Genomic DNA, 15,957 nt, shown 5'->3' with positions numbered 1-15,957 from the left:
TGCTTCAGCTTTTATGGTTTTGAATTAAGAGGGTTCCATGTGTTTTCTTTGCCTGTTGTGTTGATTTCATCTTTCTTGGGATGTTAGTAACTATGTAATCTGGTCGTGGTGTAATCATAAACGAAGTTTGCAAGGCATTATGTAATTATAGATAAATTTTCATCTCAAATGAAAACTAACCATTTCTAAGTTTGGAATTTGGAAAATCTAGTCTTTTCTTATTCTTATCTATCAACATTACTAGAATATGTACGTGTTTTTAGATTTACAATACAAGCCAGAATTCTTTGATAATTTTCCCATATAGGATCAATCAACATTCAACTTCAAACCAAATGATTGCTTGGGATTACAATAAAAAAAACCACAGTAATTTTCGTAATTTACATTCTGATGGCTAAAATACAACCAGAAGACAGACACTGATGACAATAACAGCAGTGGAAATCTGGAACCTTTATATCTTTGTTCAAAAGTAACACTTGAAATGCACATTATGCCAATGCATGTTTTACCTTTAGAAAGCTTAAATCTTCCAATTGCTTAGCATGGTTTTCTCTTGTCTGCCTTCAAGTGAATTTTGAACCATTTTTTCTTTTTTGGTCTGTCCCTCGTTGACGGCTTCTTGTCTCTCCCATGCCCATCTTCTCCACCCTGCTTAGAAGCACCCTTACTACTCTTGCTTCTACTAGCACTACGCTTCATTGGTGGATCAACTCTGTAAGATGAATGTATGTCACTTCTCTGCTTGAGAAGCTTGTCGATCTGCATAAATATGGACAATTAGATGCAAAAAGAATATTTTGCTAAAAGATAACTATTCCGAGGTAGTAATGTCAAGAATAAATCTCCGTAAGTAGTATTTAATACTTACTGACTGCATTTCTTGCGCATATCTACTTGTCATCTCCGTAAATTGTGCTAGAACCTGCAACCATACGACTTATGGAATAAGTAACAATATACACTCATGAACATAACAGTTGCTTTTAGAAAAGCACCTCTCTGTATTCAGATTCAAACTTTGAAATGTCCACTCTTTTTGATAAAATTTGGGCTTCGACAGCTCTAAGTTTCTCTTTTTCTTCTGAGAAAGGTGCAGCACAAAGAACTTCCATACTGTAATTCACACTTTTAAAAAAATTGTCACCTGCAAACACAAGGCAGAACATGAAGTGATGACATCTCTGTTTGCCCCTGGTAGGTGTAATAATTGGGAATCACCAAAAGGAGATACTGATAAGATTTTACCATATACGGCAAACACATGAGTTCCTGCTTTTAGTTCCGTTATCTCACATGGATGAAATCCATCCAGCTTTTTGAAAAAAGCAGTATCAGGATCTTTTGCAGCTGCCATCTGGTAATAACCCAAGAATAAAAGAGGCATATGACAGATTAAGTACGTACTTTGAAACTTAAGTATTTGATATATTTTGATTTTAACAAGTTGCTCACTGAATTTAATGTTTGATCCAATCTATAGGTAGGAAACCCAAGAAAGTACATTCCAGCCGCTGTAACTTTTCCAGTTTTTGTGCAGTCCTCCTGCACCAAAAGTGTCACACAAAGATTATTCATTGCAAGTCATGCAAGTAATTTATTCGCAAACCTACAAACTAATTTGGTGTTCGTACGTTGCATTCATATATAAACCTTGTATCTCTTTGAGCAAAGGTTGAAGATATAAAACTCAGGAAAATGGAAGTACACAAAATGTAAATAAAATTATCATTGTCCTGAAATAAGTAAAAAGTTGGTAAGAACAGCCCGAATAGATAGATAACTCTGAACCTATTCTCCAAATGGTCAACATATACTGCATAACTCTAGCAAGGAGAACAATAGAGGAGCGACTGAAGAGGAAGATAAAGTTGTGTCGTGGCACTAAATGCATCATGACAAGACAAGATTTGGACTAATTACGCATGTACTTGATATCCAACATGCAAAAATAGTTATACTACTAAACAGCTAATAATAGCCTCCTATACACTGCAAAAGACTGGTTATCTGCGTAACTAATAGCGATATTGCTTTTTATCAGATACTTTCTCAAACCACTTTCTTTTAATCTAATCAAGTTGAAAACAATACAAACAGAAAGTCAAAACTGATTGCATAAAATATTACCTGCAAAGCAAGGCTTAGTCCAGTACTCCCTTCTTTATCAAAATACAATAGCTGCAAAAATACAATGACCGTTGGTAATGTTACACTTTTATTACCTCAGACACAACAAAATTTGGTAAAATAAGAATGAAATAATTATATAGACATTTGGAACTCAGGTGTTAGATAAGCAAGCTTACTAGAAATATTTATGGAAATGATTTCTGGCGCGTAATAGTAATTAATATTTCAATTAATTGGGCACAGAACAGATGGGTTTTTTGCTATTCACGTTGGAAAGAGGGGGCACAAGTTAAAAGCATCATACACACAAGCAAGTAAAAACACTTCTATGTTTCAGTTCGAAGAATAAACTTGAATGACAGAGTTACCACCTCTTAAGAATGAAATATACATAGCAAAGATTAGTGTAAATTACTTTATTACCATTCCAAAACTCTAAGAACTTTGTTGAAACACTTAAAAAATCCCATTTATTGGCTTGAATGTTAATATAACATAAAGTAACATTAAGAGAAAATAATTCATATGCAGATAATCAGATCACTGAGAACAGGACTGAATTTAGCATTTTATAAAAGCAGATAAGATCCTAGAGCCATATATGCACTTATTTTACGTACCTTAAATTTGCTTTTATCGGATGATTGTACTCGACACACTATCCCAGCCTCTGCTTCAGTTTCTGTGACTGTGACTGAATAGAAGTGAGCAGATTGCTTTTCAACCTTAAGAACATAAATTATGGAAATTAAGAGACCTATCAGGTGCGATCAGAAAGAAAAAATTCTGATGGAAACATGACAATACCTTTCTAGACACAGTTTGGCCAAGAGGCAGAGGACGAATTGGCACTGCACCACTTAGCGCCTCCTCAAGTACACTGGTTGAGACGGTGGTTTTTATCGGGACACCAAGTTTACTGTATATTGGATACAGAATACAGATCTACTATATTATGTAATTACTTAATAAAGCTTCATATTTATTAAGGGAAACAAAAGGAAGATAGGACAGAAAAAAAAGGCCAAGAAGAAAAGCATGAAGTCTTTGCCATGATGAACACAAGAAAGACATTACTGGCACTGAGTTACCTGAACAGAGCAGCAAAAATAGTATTAAAAGCTCCCAAACTTGACAGGTCTAACTCCAACTCTTGGTTATCAGATTCCACGGCCTGTAAACAAAAACAAAATAGTTACAGAGTGGCAGTAATCGCTGCGTTCATGATTTTAATAGGGAAATGTGAGTTGCATAGTTACAGGAACACATATAGGTGGCAAGTGAATTTCAGTAATCCTTACCTCAAAACCAGCAGTGTCAAACTGACGTCTTTTATCTGGATCTGACAATATATTGTAGGAAAAAGTCACCTCCTTAAATATATCAGCTGCCTTGGGATCATTTGCATTCTTGTCAGGATGATATCTAAAATAGTAAGAGATTAGACTACAAAGATTATGTGATCACATGCAGATGATAACATGAAAAGAAAACCCTTCAAACATGGAAAGGACACAAAATTCATCAACTAATCTTGTGAAACATGAATGGTATACTATAGCATTTTGGATGACCAACTTTTTAAAAACCCAGAGTTGTGGGGAAAACACTGAATGGATCGTATATCTCCCAACTTCCCCAAAACTTTATGCTGTTGGGAAAAACATTAAATAAAAATTTTATATCTTGATACAGGCCTCTGAGGCAGGATCAAGAGAAGATAAATGCAACTTCAGTGTTTATGAAGAGCAGAGTGACAGTCACCATCGCTTGCAGAACAAATCATATTTCTCCCTAGAATTAAATGTTTATAAATATTATAAAGGGTCGATATAAAAAGTTCAGTTTAGCCCTTTAAGTTGGCCTTTTGTACATTACTACTATATTCACCATTTGTTTCCCAAAATAACCTTATGCGAATTTGGAAACAGCCAGAGACTAGAATAAATTTTGTCAGAATCTTCAATTACAACACATCTAAGACGCTTGAATCTGGGTGCGGTACGAGGATATGGGAAATTGACAAATCCAAATAAATGACGACTCGGGTGCGGGAGTTTCGGCAAATATTTAAATATTTTTCAAATTGCATTAAGTTAAACTAAATAGTGAAATTAATAAGTTTATTATCCTTAATAATTTATTAATAATTCCTTAATAACACAGCTGCTGAGTGATTACTTGATTAAGTAATCATGTACTACTAGTTGATTAATTAATTGATTTAGCCGCTTGGAGAATCTCGCCCCCCCCCCCAAGAATCTATGTAAGTGAAGAATCCCTGCTTCCAACATTTACCTAACATGAACTTAATTTTATGATCTTTAAATTCAAAACCGATTGTATAATTGATAGGGGATGGGGGCTGATTTAGGGTTAGGGCAGAATTCTCTCGCAAAAGATATTCAAAAACAACTCAATATAATTCTCAATAATAATAATCTCGGCTGAATTACAATGATAAAAGTATTATATATAATAATCTACTTTCCTAATTAAACTATATCTCTAAAATATATATTACCAATAATAATATACTTAAACCTATTATATAATACTAGTATATAACCCGTGCGATGCACGGTCGTTTTTTCATTACATATTATAAATTTTAATTTTAATAATATGTTGCTTGTTGGATTCGATCTTATATCACTTGAATAATAATTTTAAAATTATATCTAACGATTTTTATCAATTTGATCTGACGGTTATAGATTGAATGACTAAGGACCAACAACCAAATTTTTAATGTTTTGTTTTTAAAATTATATCTAACGGTTCTCATCAATTTGATCAGACGACTCTAGATTGAATGACCAAGAACCAACAACCAAACTTTTAATATTTCGTATTTAATATAATACTATAGATATAATCAAGATAGTACAAATAATATAGATTAGTTACATACCAATTTTATCAAGAAAATATATATTTAATTGTAATTGGTTTTCAAGTAAATAAATTACAAATGGCAGATTTTGTTTTAGCTAAATTTAAAGAAATAATAACATGTTTCAAAAAATATAGGTGGGGAATTTCCGTCGGGGAAAAAATATAGATGGATAGCTTAGGGTTTAAAAAGGTATAAAAATAACGGGGTTGAGGTCAAGCCCTCAACTTGATTTTTTAACCATCATCCTCTTCGAAGTGTTGTTGTATATCCTCTCTCAAGTCTAAGGTAAACACTCTCGCAGACAAACCTTTCTGTAATTACTTCCTCTTATGTTTATACTTTATACGCGTCACTTCATATTTATAGGTTTGTAATATGATGTATAGATTTATAATTAAGGGCAACAAAAATAAAATAAAATCAAATTTAAGGATATTTCGGTAAATTCAGCATGTACCAAAAAACAGGTACTGCACCAAAATTTTCAATGTTTCGCCTTTTATATAATAAAAATAGATTCTAGTCTATGGGCTTCCAAAGCCTATTATACTGCTCCCAAATACTTTCTTTGGACTTTTTTACCCAATGTCCTGCATCAATATTACTGGTTGACTGGTTGTGTACATACATGCGTATATATACATACGCCAATGGTGAGACATTGTGAGTAGAGCAAGGAAAAAGAAGCTTGGGAGTTGAATGCCTACACTGATCAGGTTATTCATGAAGATTCCGATCAAAACACAACTCTTAGAATCCAGCAATTTTAAAAATCCATTAAGGGCATTTTTGAGGAAAAATTAATTAAATGGTCAAAATGTACAAAATCCCAACTTAAAGCCATTTTTTTCCTTTAAGGGTTCCTGTATACAAATGCGAAACTTAAGGGCGAACATGTTAATAAGCCTATTACAAATGAGGTTCATGAAGTATGCAATAACAAATTTAATGGTTAAGTATACACTTATATAATCAGCTGTACTATATTAGAATCCTATTCTCGAATCCTACTAATGTATAATACTTTCTTCCATTCCAAAAACTGCGGACAAAACGTCTTCAATCAAATATATTAAAAAGTGTGAAAATTACTGGAATTCGAGTTCAAAGTCAGGCCGAAAATACTTGAGTTTTCAAATTCTCCCAGGCCTAGAACCTCAAGGTTTAAACACACATCTCAAGTCTGCTAGTATAGAGACACTAGCAATAAATAGTATTATAGCTGCACATCGACTATCTGTTTCTGATAATTTTTAAAAAAATCATGCAATCCTTCTTAAAAAACGGCAGTTCAATCACTTATTTTTACCGCTAAACAAATGCTTACTGATGCACAAGTGATCTATATGTTGAACATGTTATATGATCCGATTAAAGCCTGCCCGTAAGGTTTTGGGGGAGTTGCTTAACTAACAGTATGGACTATTAATACCAATCCACTACATTTCCCTAAATATGTCTACTCTCTACTACCTACAACTACAAACCTCAACGAAATTGCAAATAGAACTTTACTTCAATCATAAAGACCAAAAGATAAAAATAGGCATGCATATGAGTCAAACACAAATATTTTTGCTTACTAAATACGAAAAAATATACCTTAAGAGCCATTTTGAAACAGGTTCTGATTTTTTTTTTATTGAGTTTTGGGAGACCTGCGAACAATTCTAGCGGTTTCTCCCACACATTTCACTAGCTTCTTTAGTTACCATTCTCATATTTTGGCATTTGAGTCGCATTACAAAAAGAAAAATAAGAAGATTAAATGGATTTAAAACACTCTCAAAATGGCTGAAAAGGTTCTGTAATCATATGCAGGAAGCACACTCAGAATAATTTAATGACATAAGATGAGCCAACTCTCTTATGAGTTGTACTTTCGAAGTAACGCCAGCCTGTATTATTATGCACTAGTAGAATCAAAACTAGGGACAGTATATATATGAAGTAGCATATTTTTTAGGATGATTCTAACAGATGACTACAGTCACCTTGGTAGGACAGGCAAAAAACCATAAAATAATTGCCAGAGAAAAATTAATTTGTAGTTATTACAGTTAACTTTTTATACAGTTTGAACTTCATAATACTGTACAAGAATATATACCTTTGAATATGAAAATATTATATTCTATAAGACATGTAATATCAATAAAATATTAAAATTACACATATCACACGCAAAGCACAAACAAAGGATGCATTCAAAAGACCAGTTATAACTATTCAAAAATTAAATTCTTGAACAGAGAACATAATTTCATGTCAACCACTCTTGATGAGTAGATGACTTACTTGGAACTTCAAGTGTGAAAGGGTGAGGGAAAAAAATGTAAGTTATAAAAACCAGGATTTCCACATCATATAATGCTTAAAGATAATATAATCACTATACATCACTAAATCTCTGAGAATTTGCTTGTACATTCGGGGGTTTCCCTTAATCACTTTCCCCTCAATAGAAGTAATCTATAGCTCCAATACATCAAGTCAATTCTAGATACTTAAAGCCACCTTATTTCTTTTCATTCTCATCACTTGAGACAATTTTAAGCTATTAAAACTAATTGATATGCCACTACACTGATGTACTTTACTGGCCTATAGTCAACATATAACACTGAGATCCTGTTTGTTTTACTTTATCAGAGATTTCAAACCAACATGTAGCACAAATTACTGCAATTGGTCAACTTAAAATTAAATTATAAGATTAAAGTTCAATCAATAAATTGAAGGTACTTCTTTCAAATTTGTAGTTTGACTTACAAAAATCGAGTACTTCAGCACATGTAAATTCAAATACTAATAATGAATTTTTATTTTTGAATATATCTAAGTTATATATCATCAATTGAGCTATACAATCAATAACAATTCACAACTAGGAAAAAAAGTACCTAACTTTTTTCTAATGTGGACCAAAGAGGCTTTAAAACACTAAATTTGGATAAACACACAGTAAAAATTTCAAATTTACATCATCAACATCCTTAAACAGTTCAAAGAAAAATAAATGCCACTTAATTCAATGAAAAATTCACAAAACAAAACGGCATTAATTCAAACAAACTCAAAAAAAATTCAAAATTTTATACAGTCCTACAAAAGAACATACTTTAAAGCGAGTTTTCGATATGCAGTTTTGATTTCTTGATCAGTAGAGTTTCTTGAAACTGCAAGAACCTCATAAGGGTCTCTTCTAAGCATTTTCTTAGCTTCTTGTCCACCACCATTTTTCTCTGCTTTTGGCATTCTGGGTCACACCCAAAACCCAAAAAATGGCTCAAAGATTGAGTCTTTACAGCTAAAACAATGAAATTCACCTAATCTGCCTAATTTTTATGATTTTCGGCAATTAAAGAAATGACTTTTAGCCAAAAAAACTGAAAAAGAATGAAATGGGGTTGAAGAAAAGACAAGAAAATGAGGGGGAGAAGATGGAGATGGGGGAGAAACAAAGCCCCAGATGAACAAGTTCGGAGCTGGAGCTTTGAAAGAGGAAGATAATATAACAAGATTTTGACAGACAAAATAAAGAAAGATGTACATGAGTTTTGTATACTTAATTTTTTAAGAATGGGAGAGGAACCATTGATTATTGTGACAAGTTTGTTAACTTTCTTAAATATTCAGTTTTATAGTTGGGAAAATTACAATACTAGTATATTGTTTATCAAAAAAAATACTAATAATTTACGATATGCATGAATCTATACTATCCATGTATCTATCTATAACACCCTCTATTTGGTAGTTGCTCGGTACATTTGTTTGGTAGTTATTCGGTACAGTTGTTTGGTACGACAAATAACAACCGTCAGATCTAAAGTCAGAAAAATGAGAACCATTGGATACAATAATAAAATATTATTATATTAATATTTAAACTGCTCTCATGGATTCAGGGTCCGAACTCCGTCAACAGCTTATTATATTTAAACTTTTATATTATTTATTTAAACAATATATTATATTAAATTATTTATTTTCAGTCAAGTCTCAAATTATTATAAAACATATATTGTTATAATTTATTATATTCTTCGATTTATTTTTCAACTATTGAAAATTATATTATAAAATATATTATTAAAAACTATCAAATATTAAAAACAATCCGTGCATCGCACGGATTATAGGCTAGTATATACTATAATAACCGGAATGTAGTATAATTTGTAGTTTAGTTGATCCCTCATTTTGGTTACCCATTTACATCACGACCGTCGAATCTTCTTCATTAAATAATCAGAGCCGTTAGATCCACATACTAAAAAAATACACTTCACAAGTACTCAGGTTCGAATCCCGTCAACAACAAATATTTATATTATTATTTATAAAAATACATATAAGTTCTCAGGTTCGAATCCCGTTAACAACAAACATGTATATTATTTATAAAGATACAAATAAGTTTTCGGATTCGAATCTCACTCACCAACAACAAACATTAAGAGATCTCATGAATCATATACTATTTAAACTAACTTAAAATTATAATTATAATTACAGTATTGAATGTATTGATGTCACGACGGATGAAAGATTCTTCGACTTTGAGAATGGTGACCGGTGAGTACTCCTTGCTTTTTGATACATGAAATAGCATTTTTGTAGTGACTTTGAGGAAATTTTCATAAGAAAATAAGTTTATAAATAGATATTTAAATAATTATAACTTAGAGTTTGAAGATACAACTGGACTTAGAGATACACACAAAATTTATCGGACCCGATTTTATCCCATCAATTTACACGATCAAATAAATTTAATCATTTGAATTAGTGAAAGGTTTATAAGTCAACTCAATGACTTATAAGTCCGCAATAATTTATCGATAAATAGTTGTCGATCCAACTTATAAGTTAAATTTACAAGTTGAATATTAATAACGACGTAATTTTTCTCCCCTTATTTTATTTTTTCGCTTTTTTATTAATTTTAATTTTAAAATATATACTTTTAAATGTCAATCTAACTTAAAATATAAATATTAAGATAATTTTATTTAAAAATTATTTACTTTAGTTCATTTAGGTAAAAAAAAATCTAATTTATAAGTAAAATTATTCAAACACTTATATAACTTACAAGTATTTATCTACTTATTACATGTAAGTCACTTATTTGTTTTAAGTCATAAGTTATTTGTTTTAAAATTTCCTAAACGGGCACAATATACACGTCTTGTTTGTATTCTAGATAGCTCAAAATATTAAAAGAGCTTCGAGTTTTCTATGCAACAGTCCTATTTATGATAGATATAAAATAAAATAGTTTGGTAGATATTCAAGGAAGATTGTACAAGTAGTAAATTGAAGAAAGAAAACTCGTGAAGTCAATAATTTGCAAGAATTTCTCTAAATTCAATATCGTGAAGTCTAGAAGAGATATGCAGTGAAGTTCATCAAAGAAAAACACTAAAGTCCAGTTCATTAATGTATCGTCAAGTTCAAATTTGATCATTGTCGAGAAGTCCAAATTTGTTCAAGATCGTAAAGTCCAAATATGTTCTATATCGCGAAGTCTAACTCTGTGCTACAATGAGAAGTGTTGTGCAAGACATGCCTGTATCATAACAAGACTAAGTCATACTGACAACCCTAAGATTAGTTGTATTGTAACCTTAATCTGTAATTCATACTGTTAGGTCCCAATTTGTTTGTAGAAGGGGGGGTTGAATACAAACAGTACCGAATAATCGAATTAAATGCGGAAAAAAAAATGTGAAACAAAATTCAAGTTAAATAAGAATATTATTAAACTTGAAAGGTGTTACAACAACTGTATCGATTATAAGGAATTAATCTCAAATTAATTATCACAAATTTAGAATAAATTCGACATGAACTTTTTCTATTTTTGCAATAATTAGAATCAAATGCTAAACGCGATTTGAGATTAAGTTCTAGGGATTTTGATCCGCTAGATTGTTACACAAGAGCAAGATAAAGATTTCTAGTGGATTGGATTTAACTTTACAATCTAGAAATTTAATCTTGAAGTATGCAGATGAAAAGATGAAATATTTCTTCTTATTTTTCTTTTCTGCTTTTTTCTTGACTTTTGTGTTCTGGATTGAGATCATATAGTTGAATGACTTCTCTGCTTCTTTTTAATCAACAACCGAATAGAATTGAATTGGCATGACAATCCTATAGCTGGCAAGACTTTCGGTAGGACAATTGATTGAACTAGCAAGACAATCTGAATGAACTAGCATGACAATCAGAATGAACTAGCATGACAATCAGAATGAACTAGCAAGACAATCCTCCTCCTAGTGTAACTTTCGGTGAGACTATTGAAAATGGCCTAGCATGACAATCGGTATGACAATCCTGATTGTCATGCTAGTTCATTTTCAATTGTCTTGCTCATTTAATGCAGATTTTAATCCAATTAAAATTCTGAAAATTCCTAAAATTAATTCAGAATTAATTAATCAATTAATTCAATTAATAAATAAATTATTCTTCGCAGATATAATTTATTTTCTTAATTAAATTAGATGACTTAATTAATTAATAGAGAATTAATTCTAGTCTTGAGCAGCACCCATCCTTCTGCAGATCTTCTGAAAATCACTGAAAATTATGAATCAATTCCACCACTTCAACGTTGACACTCGATGTACTGTCTGGTTCATGAGTGACTAACTTCCGTGACATTTCTTCATGTCTTGACTTTGATACTCTGATTTTCTTCAGATTAAATCCTTGTAATTAATGATACTCTGACGAGATCTCTGTCACTTGATTAAATCCACGATCTTGATTTATATCACTGAGGCATGATCAACTTCTTGAACTTCTTCCAGTGAATTAACTCCTCAAGTCTGTAGATGAACCTTGTTTCTGAATCCTTTGACAGATATTACTTTGCGAGATCTCTCTGACGGTCGATCCACTATTTACTTATTACATTCTTATTTGAGTTGAGTTGAATCCTCGAATATACAAATAGGCTATGACATATGACTTACAATCTCCCCCTATTTCTTTGTTAGACAATAACACACAAATACCTAGAGGATAACTCAACTAACAACTAAGAAAAAGATATAAACAGAAATGCAAAGTAAATAGTAGAAAAGTTGTGGACTAGATTTAACATTTTCCAGATTCCAAGTAGATGTTCCTCTAGACTGAACATATCTTCAAGTAGTTCCATCTTCATTTGTACAACCACATTTCCTGTTGAAAAGCCCATATCTCTCTTGCTTCTCCCCCTATGAGAATCAACTGATTAAAGAAGATCACCTTCGTTTTACCACCTCTCCCGTACAATAGGATCCGCAGATAAAAACCAATGGTACTCCCCTAACAGCTTCTTCCCTTACTAGGAAATCACCTTGTGTTTACCACATCTCCCGTACAATAGGATCCGTAGTTAGAAACAACAATGGTGTGGTGTAGTGTACATTTTTAGGATCTTTTTCTTCCTCCCTGCTATTTCTCCCCCTTAGTTGAGGAATCCTCCAAACTATTTCTTAAGCTTTTATCTCCCCCTTAAAGAAGGAATGTATGCCGTCGTCTGAAGGAGTTCTCATATTTCACTTGGTTGGAAAAGAAATAACAAGTAGTTTCTCTTTCTTCCTCACTGTGAGTGTGTGATCCTGTTTTAGTGTACCTCACATGTGTTTCACTCTTCTCTCCACTCGTGTTTACACTCATTCTCACAAGTGTATCACTCTTCTCTCATAGCTCCATAATCCAGCTGTACCTGCAAGGAAAATCACCTTAGCCATCCTTAAGGAGGTCACAGGTGGTGCAATGGGAGTTCACAATTCCCCATCCTTGTTAAACTCGTCAGATGAATCTGAGTCATAATTTACAAGTTGCTAGTTTCCCTTTTAGGGTTCCAGATTTGAATTCTGGGAAGGTAAACAATGATCCAAAGAATTTAGCATAAAGATCAAGGTTCCCTTCTAATGCCTGTGAGGACATTTCCTTGTGACTCATCAGGTAATATCTGAATCATTGTCAACAAGTTGCCGATCTGCACCTATGTCAGATCCACTATCCGCAGATGCATCCAGGGGATTTAGGCCTGGGGAGGTAGACACTGACCACTGACATATGGCTTTTGGATCAGTATCCTCTCCTAACACCTGTAAAGGCAATTGGTCCACTAACGAACCTTGAACAATCGAATCTGACCTTAAAATGGTCGAAACTCTTGTTTCCGTCAACTCATCCTTTGTGTGTGTAACCTCTTCTTGTGCATCAAGAATTGTTTATGTTTGAAGTGGTGACACTACATCGGATACCTTAGCTGACAGGCAAAATTCAATAGACGCACCCTGTTGAGAGAATGAATCTAGTAACTGTTTTTATGCCTTTTCAGCCATTACATCTTTTTGAGAAGATGTATGGGGGCTAGCAGTTGTCTCGGTTTAAATACTTCTCATCTATGTAGGAGACGGAGCTACTGGGTTGACTACAGAACCTTCCTTATGTGGTGCACTAAGGCACTATCTCCCTCACGCTCATTCATACTACATTTAGTGGTAAGAGAGTGTTGGTTGGTTCTGTTTTGGTGTTTGTCTTTACAGTCTGGGATAGACGTTGTGGGTTTTCAACCTCATGACTGTCAATGAAAGAAAGTCATTGGAGACTGAACCTGTAACACAGAACATATGGTAATAGAGAGAAAATGATTTACAATAGTGATTTCAAAAGATTTTACATGAAATAAGAAATCACTAATGTATAAAGAAGTTTGATTTTTTTTTTTTTAATATGAATGAGTTTTTGATAAAACATTGATCACTTAGGGTAAAGTCTAAGTAATTCTCATTCATGTCGAAAGCTTACAAATATCTGCAACATAATGTTAACAACATATCATAGACCGATACTTGTCAAGTACTTTAGATACTAATTGTTATGTTGCATAATCAATATACCACTGCACATATAAAACAATATGATTGTGCTTAGTGATAAGATAGTTATTAATATGACGACTCTACTTATTCATATAAAATTATAACTTCTGTTAGAGTGCCATACCATGTCCTTGACGATTGCTTGAGCAGTATACTAGTTCATACCAACCTGAAGTGAGATTGTGAAGAAGAAATTGCATAGTCCAATAGATCTGCAGCTGCAAAGTCCATGAACTGTGGTGCACTAACTTCCTCTTTTAACTCACAAATCAGGAGTACACTTGTACACATCTTACTAGAGTACAATTCCAAGTGTAATGTGAAGCAGGTGCCTGATATGTCGTAATATTCTCAAGTCTCGTCACTGGTGCTATATGTTAGATACTGCTTCCTGATAATAACCTAGCACAATATACAAAATTACAATGATAACATTCCCAACTTGCAAACAGCCATATCCCTCAGATAAACCTTTGCTGTTATCTCCAAAGGTAATCAGGGGGCCAGCTTTCTCAATCCACATTTGATAGCAGGGTTCTATCTCCAGTCATATGTCTTGATGATCCATTGTCAAGAATCCACACTTCCGGTTTCACCTTTTTTAATGCCCTGCAACACAAATGGATTAACCCTTCTTCGGAACCCAAACTTGGTTGGGCCCGACATACTTGTAGAACTGTCCTTTGTCAGGCAAAACAACATTTTTAATCTTAATTGTCTCAACTTTCTCAATGACTGAACATTTGACCTTGTAAACAGCCTTAACAAATTTCTGTTTAAGCTTAGGCACAAATGTCTCCTTTCTAGCCTTAGAAGGACTGGCAGTCTTAGACCTATCATGCTTCTTGTTATTCACATGCTGACGAGGAGTAGTCTTATCATTAGACACATGCTTACCATTAAAATAAGCATACATCATATTAAAAGCACAAGACATACAATTAGCAACACCACATGCTTTATGAGAGTGATTAACAACAGGTAATTTATGCATGGTAGACATGGCATTATTGTTATCCAACTCATGTGTGTCTGAGTTAGTCTCAGTTGCTTTCACAACTTTGACTGGAACTTTTGACTCACTTGACTTGGAAACAATCTTCTCATAAGCATGATCCTCAGCACGTATTTCTTCTTGAATAACAGAAGAGGTCGCATCAAATGGTTCAGCAATTGATGCTTTATAGAGGGGTTCATCAACACCCTTAAGCACATGTGGTACTTCCCTCCCTTTAGCACAGACATGAGGAGGGGAGTTTATGCCTAATTCTCCAATAGCAGCATTGTAATCATATCCTATTCCAGATGTTTGATTAACAGCTTGCTTACTGTAGAACTCTTTAGCCTTCGAACAAGAATTAAAGTAGGCTCTAACCTTAGTCTCAAGACCGGTGATCTTGTCTTTGAGAATAGTTTCGAGTTTTCTATAACAGTCAACTCTATTCTCTAGAAAAGATACATGTTCTTTTAATTTGTCTTGATTAATATGCACAAGTCTTAATTCATTGACCTCTTTCTCAAGGTCTGTGATCTTTAAACTTAACAGTTCATTATCACGACGTGCACAATCTAAGTTACCTCTTAGATGATAAACCATTTCAGCATCAGAAAGTTTTACCTCTATTCTTGACGATGAAGCTTTTCCATCAATAGCCATAAGAGCAAGATTTCCTTCATCTTCATCTTCACTGTCAGTATCACCCCAGCTTCTTCCCTTTGCCAGATAAGCCCTTTCAGAGTTCTTTCTTACTTGCTTTGGCTTCCTACATTCTGTGGCAAAGTGTCCCAACTCATTGCAGTTATAGCATCTAATGGTGCTTCGATCAACCATCCCTGTTTTCTACCCACCACTGCTGGTGATAGAGGATGAAGATCCACCTTTCTGGAATTTGTTGTAGTTGGACTTGTACTTAAGCTTGGGATTCCTCCTGAATCTGACATGGGAGAATCTCTTGACAATTTGGGCCATTGATTCATCTTCCAATTGCTCCAGCTCTTCCAAGGAATAAAAATCATCAC

At 33.3% G+C, this 15,957-nt stretch overlaps 1 protein-coding gene across 1 annotated transcript; it reads right to left on the bottom strand.

The window, feature by feature from the left end:
* Positions 1–283: 283 nt before the first annotated feature.
* On the bottom strand, positions 284–8,644 carry LOC141725079 (chaperone protein dnaJ 16-like). The gene is made up of 11 exons (XM_074527462.1): positions 8,157–8,644; positions 3,438–3,561; positions 3,228–3,310; positions 2,944–3,055; positions 2,757–2,861; positions 2,134–2,184; positions 1,459–1,548; positions 1,252–1,360; positions 1,002–1,150; positions 875–928; positions 284–765 (listed from the first exon to the last, which is right to left on the bottom strand). Exons 1-11 carry the CDS (start codon positions 8,291–8,293, stop codon positions 544–546), a joined length of 1,236 nt encoding a protein of 411 aa, XP_074383563.1. The 5' UTR covers positions 8,294–8,644; the 3' UTR covers positions 284–543.
* Positions 8,645–15,957: the final 7,313 nt, after the last annotated feature.

This window comes from Apium graveolens, chromosome 5 (assembly GCF_009905375.1).
Source record: "Apium graveolens cultivar Ventura chromosome 5, ASM990537v1, whole genome shotgun sequence".
Taxonomy (NCBI): Eukaryota; Viridiplantae; Streptophyta; class Magnoliopsida; order Apiales; family Apiaceae; genus Apium; species Apium graveolens.
Note: the sequence above shows the minus strand (reverse complement) of the source record. Positions and strands in the feature narration are given on the sequence as shown.

Coding starts and splice junctions, on each gene's coding strand:
- LOC141725079 (XM_074527462.1), bottom strand. CDS start 8,293: ATGCCAAAAGCAGAGAAAAATGGTGGTGGACAAGAAGCTAAGAAAATG. Junction 3,562..8,156: donor TATCGAAAACTCGCTTTAAA/GTATGTTCTTTT, acceptor TTACTATTTTAG/ATATCATCCTGACAAGAATG. Junction 1,361..1,458: donor TGGATCAAACATTAAATTCA/GTGAGCAACTTG, acceptor GGTTATTACCAG/ATGGCAGCTGCAAAAGATCC.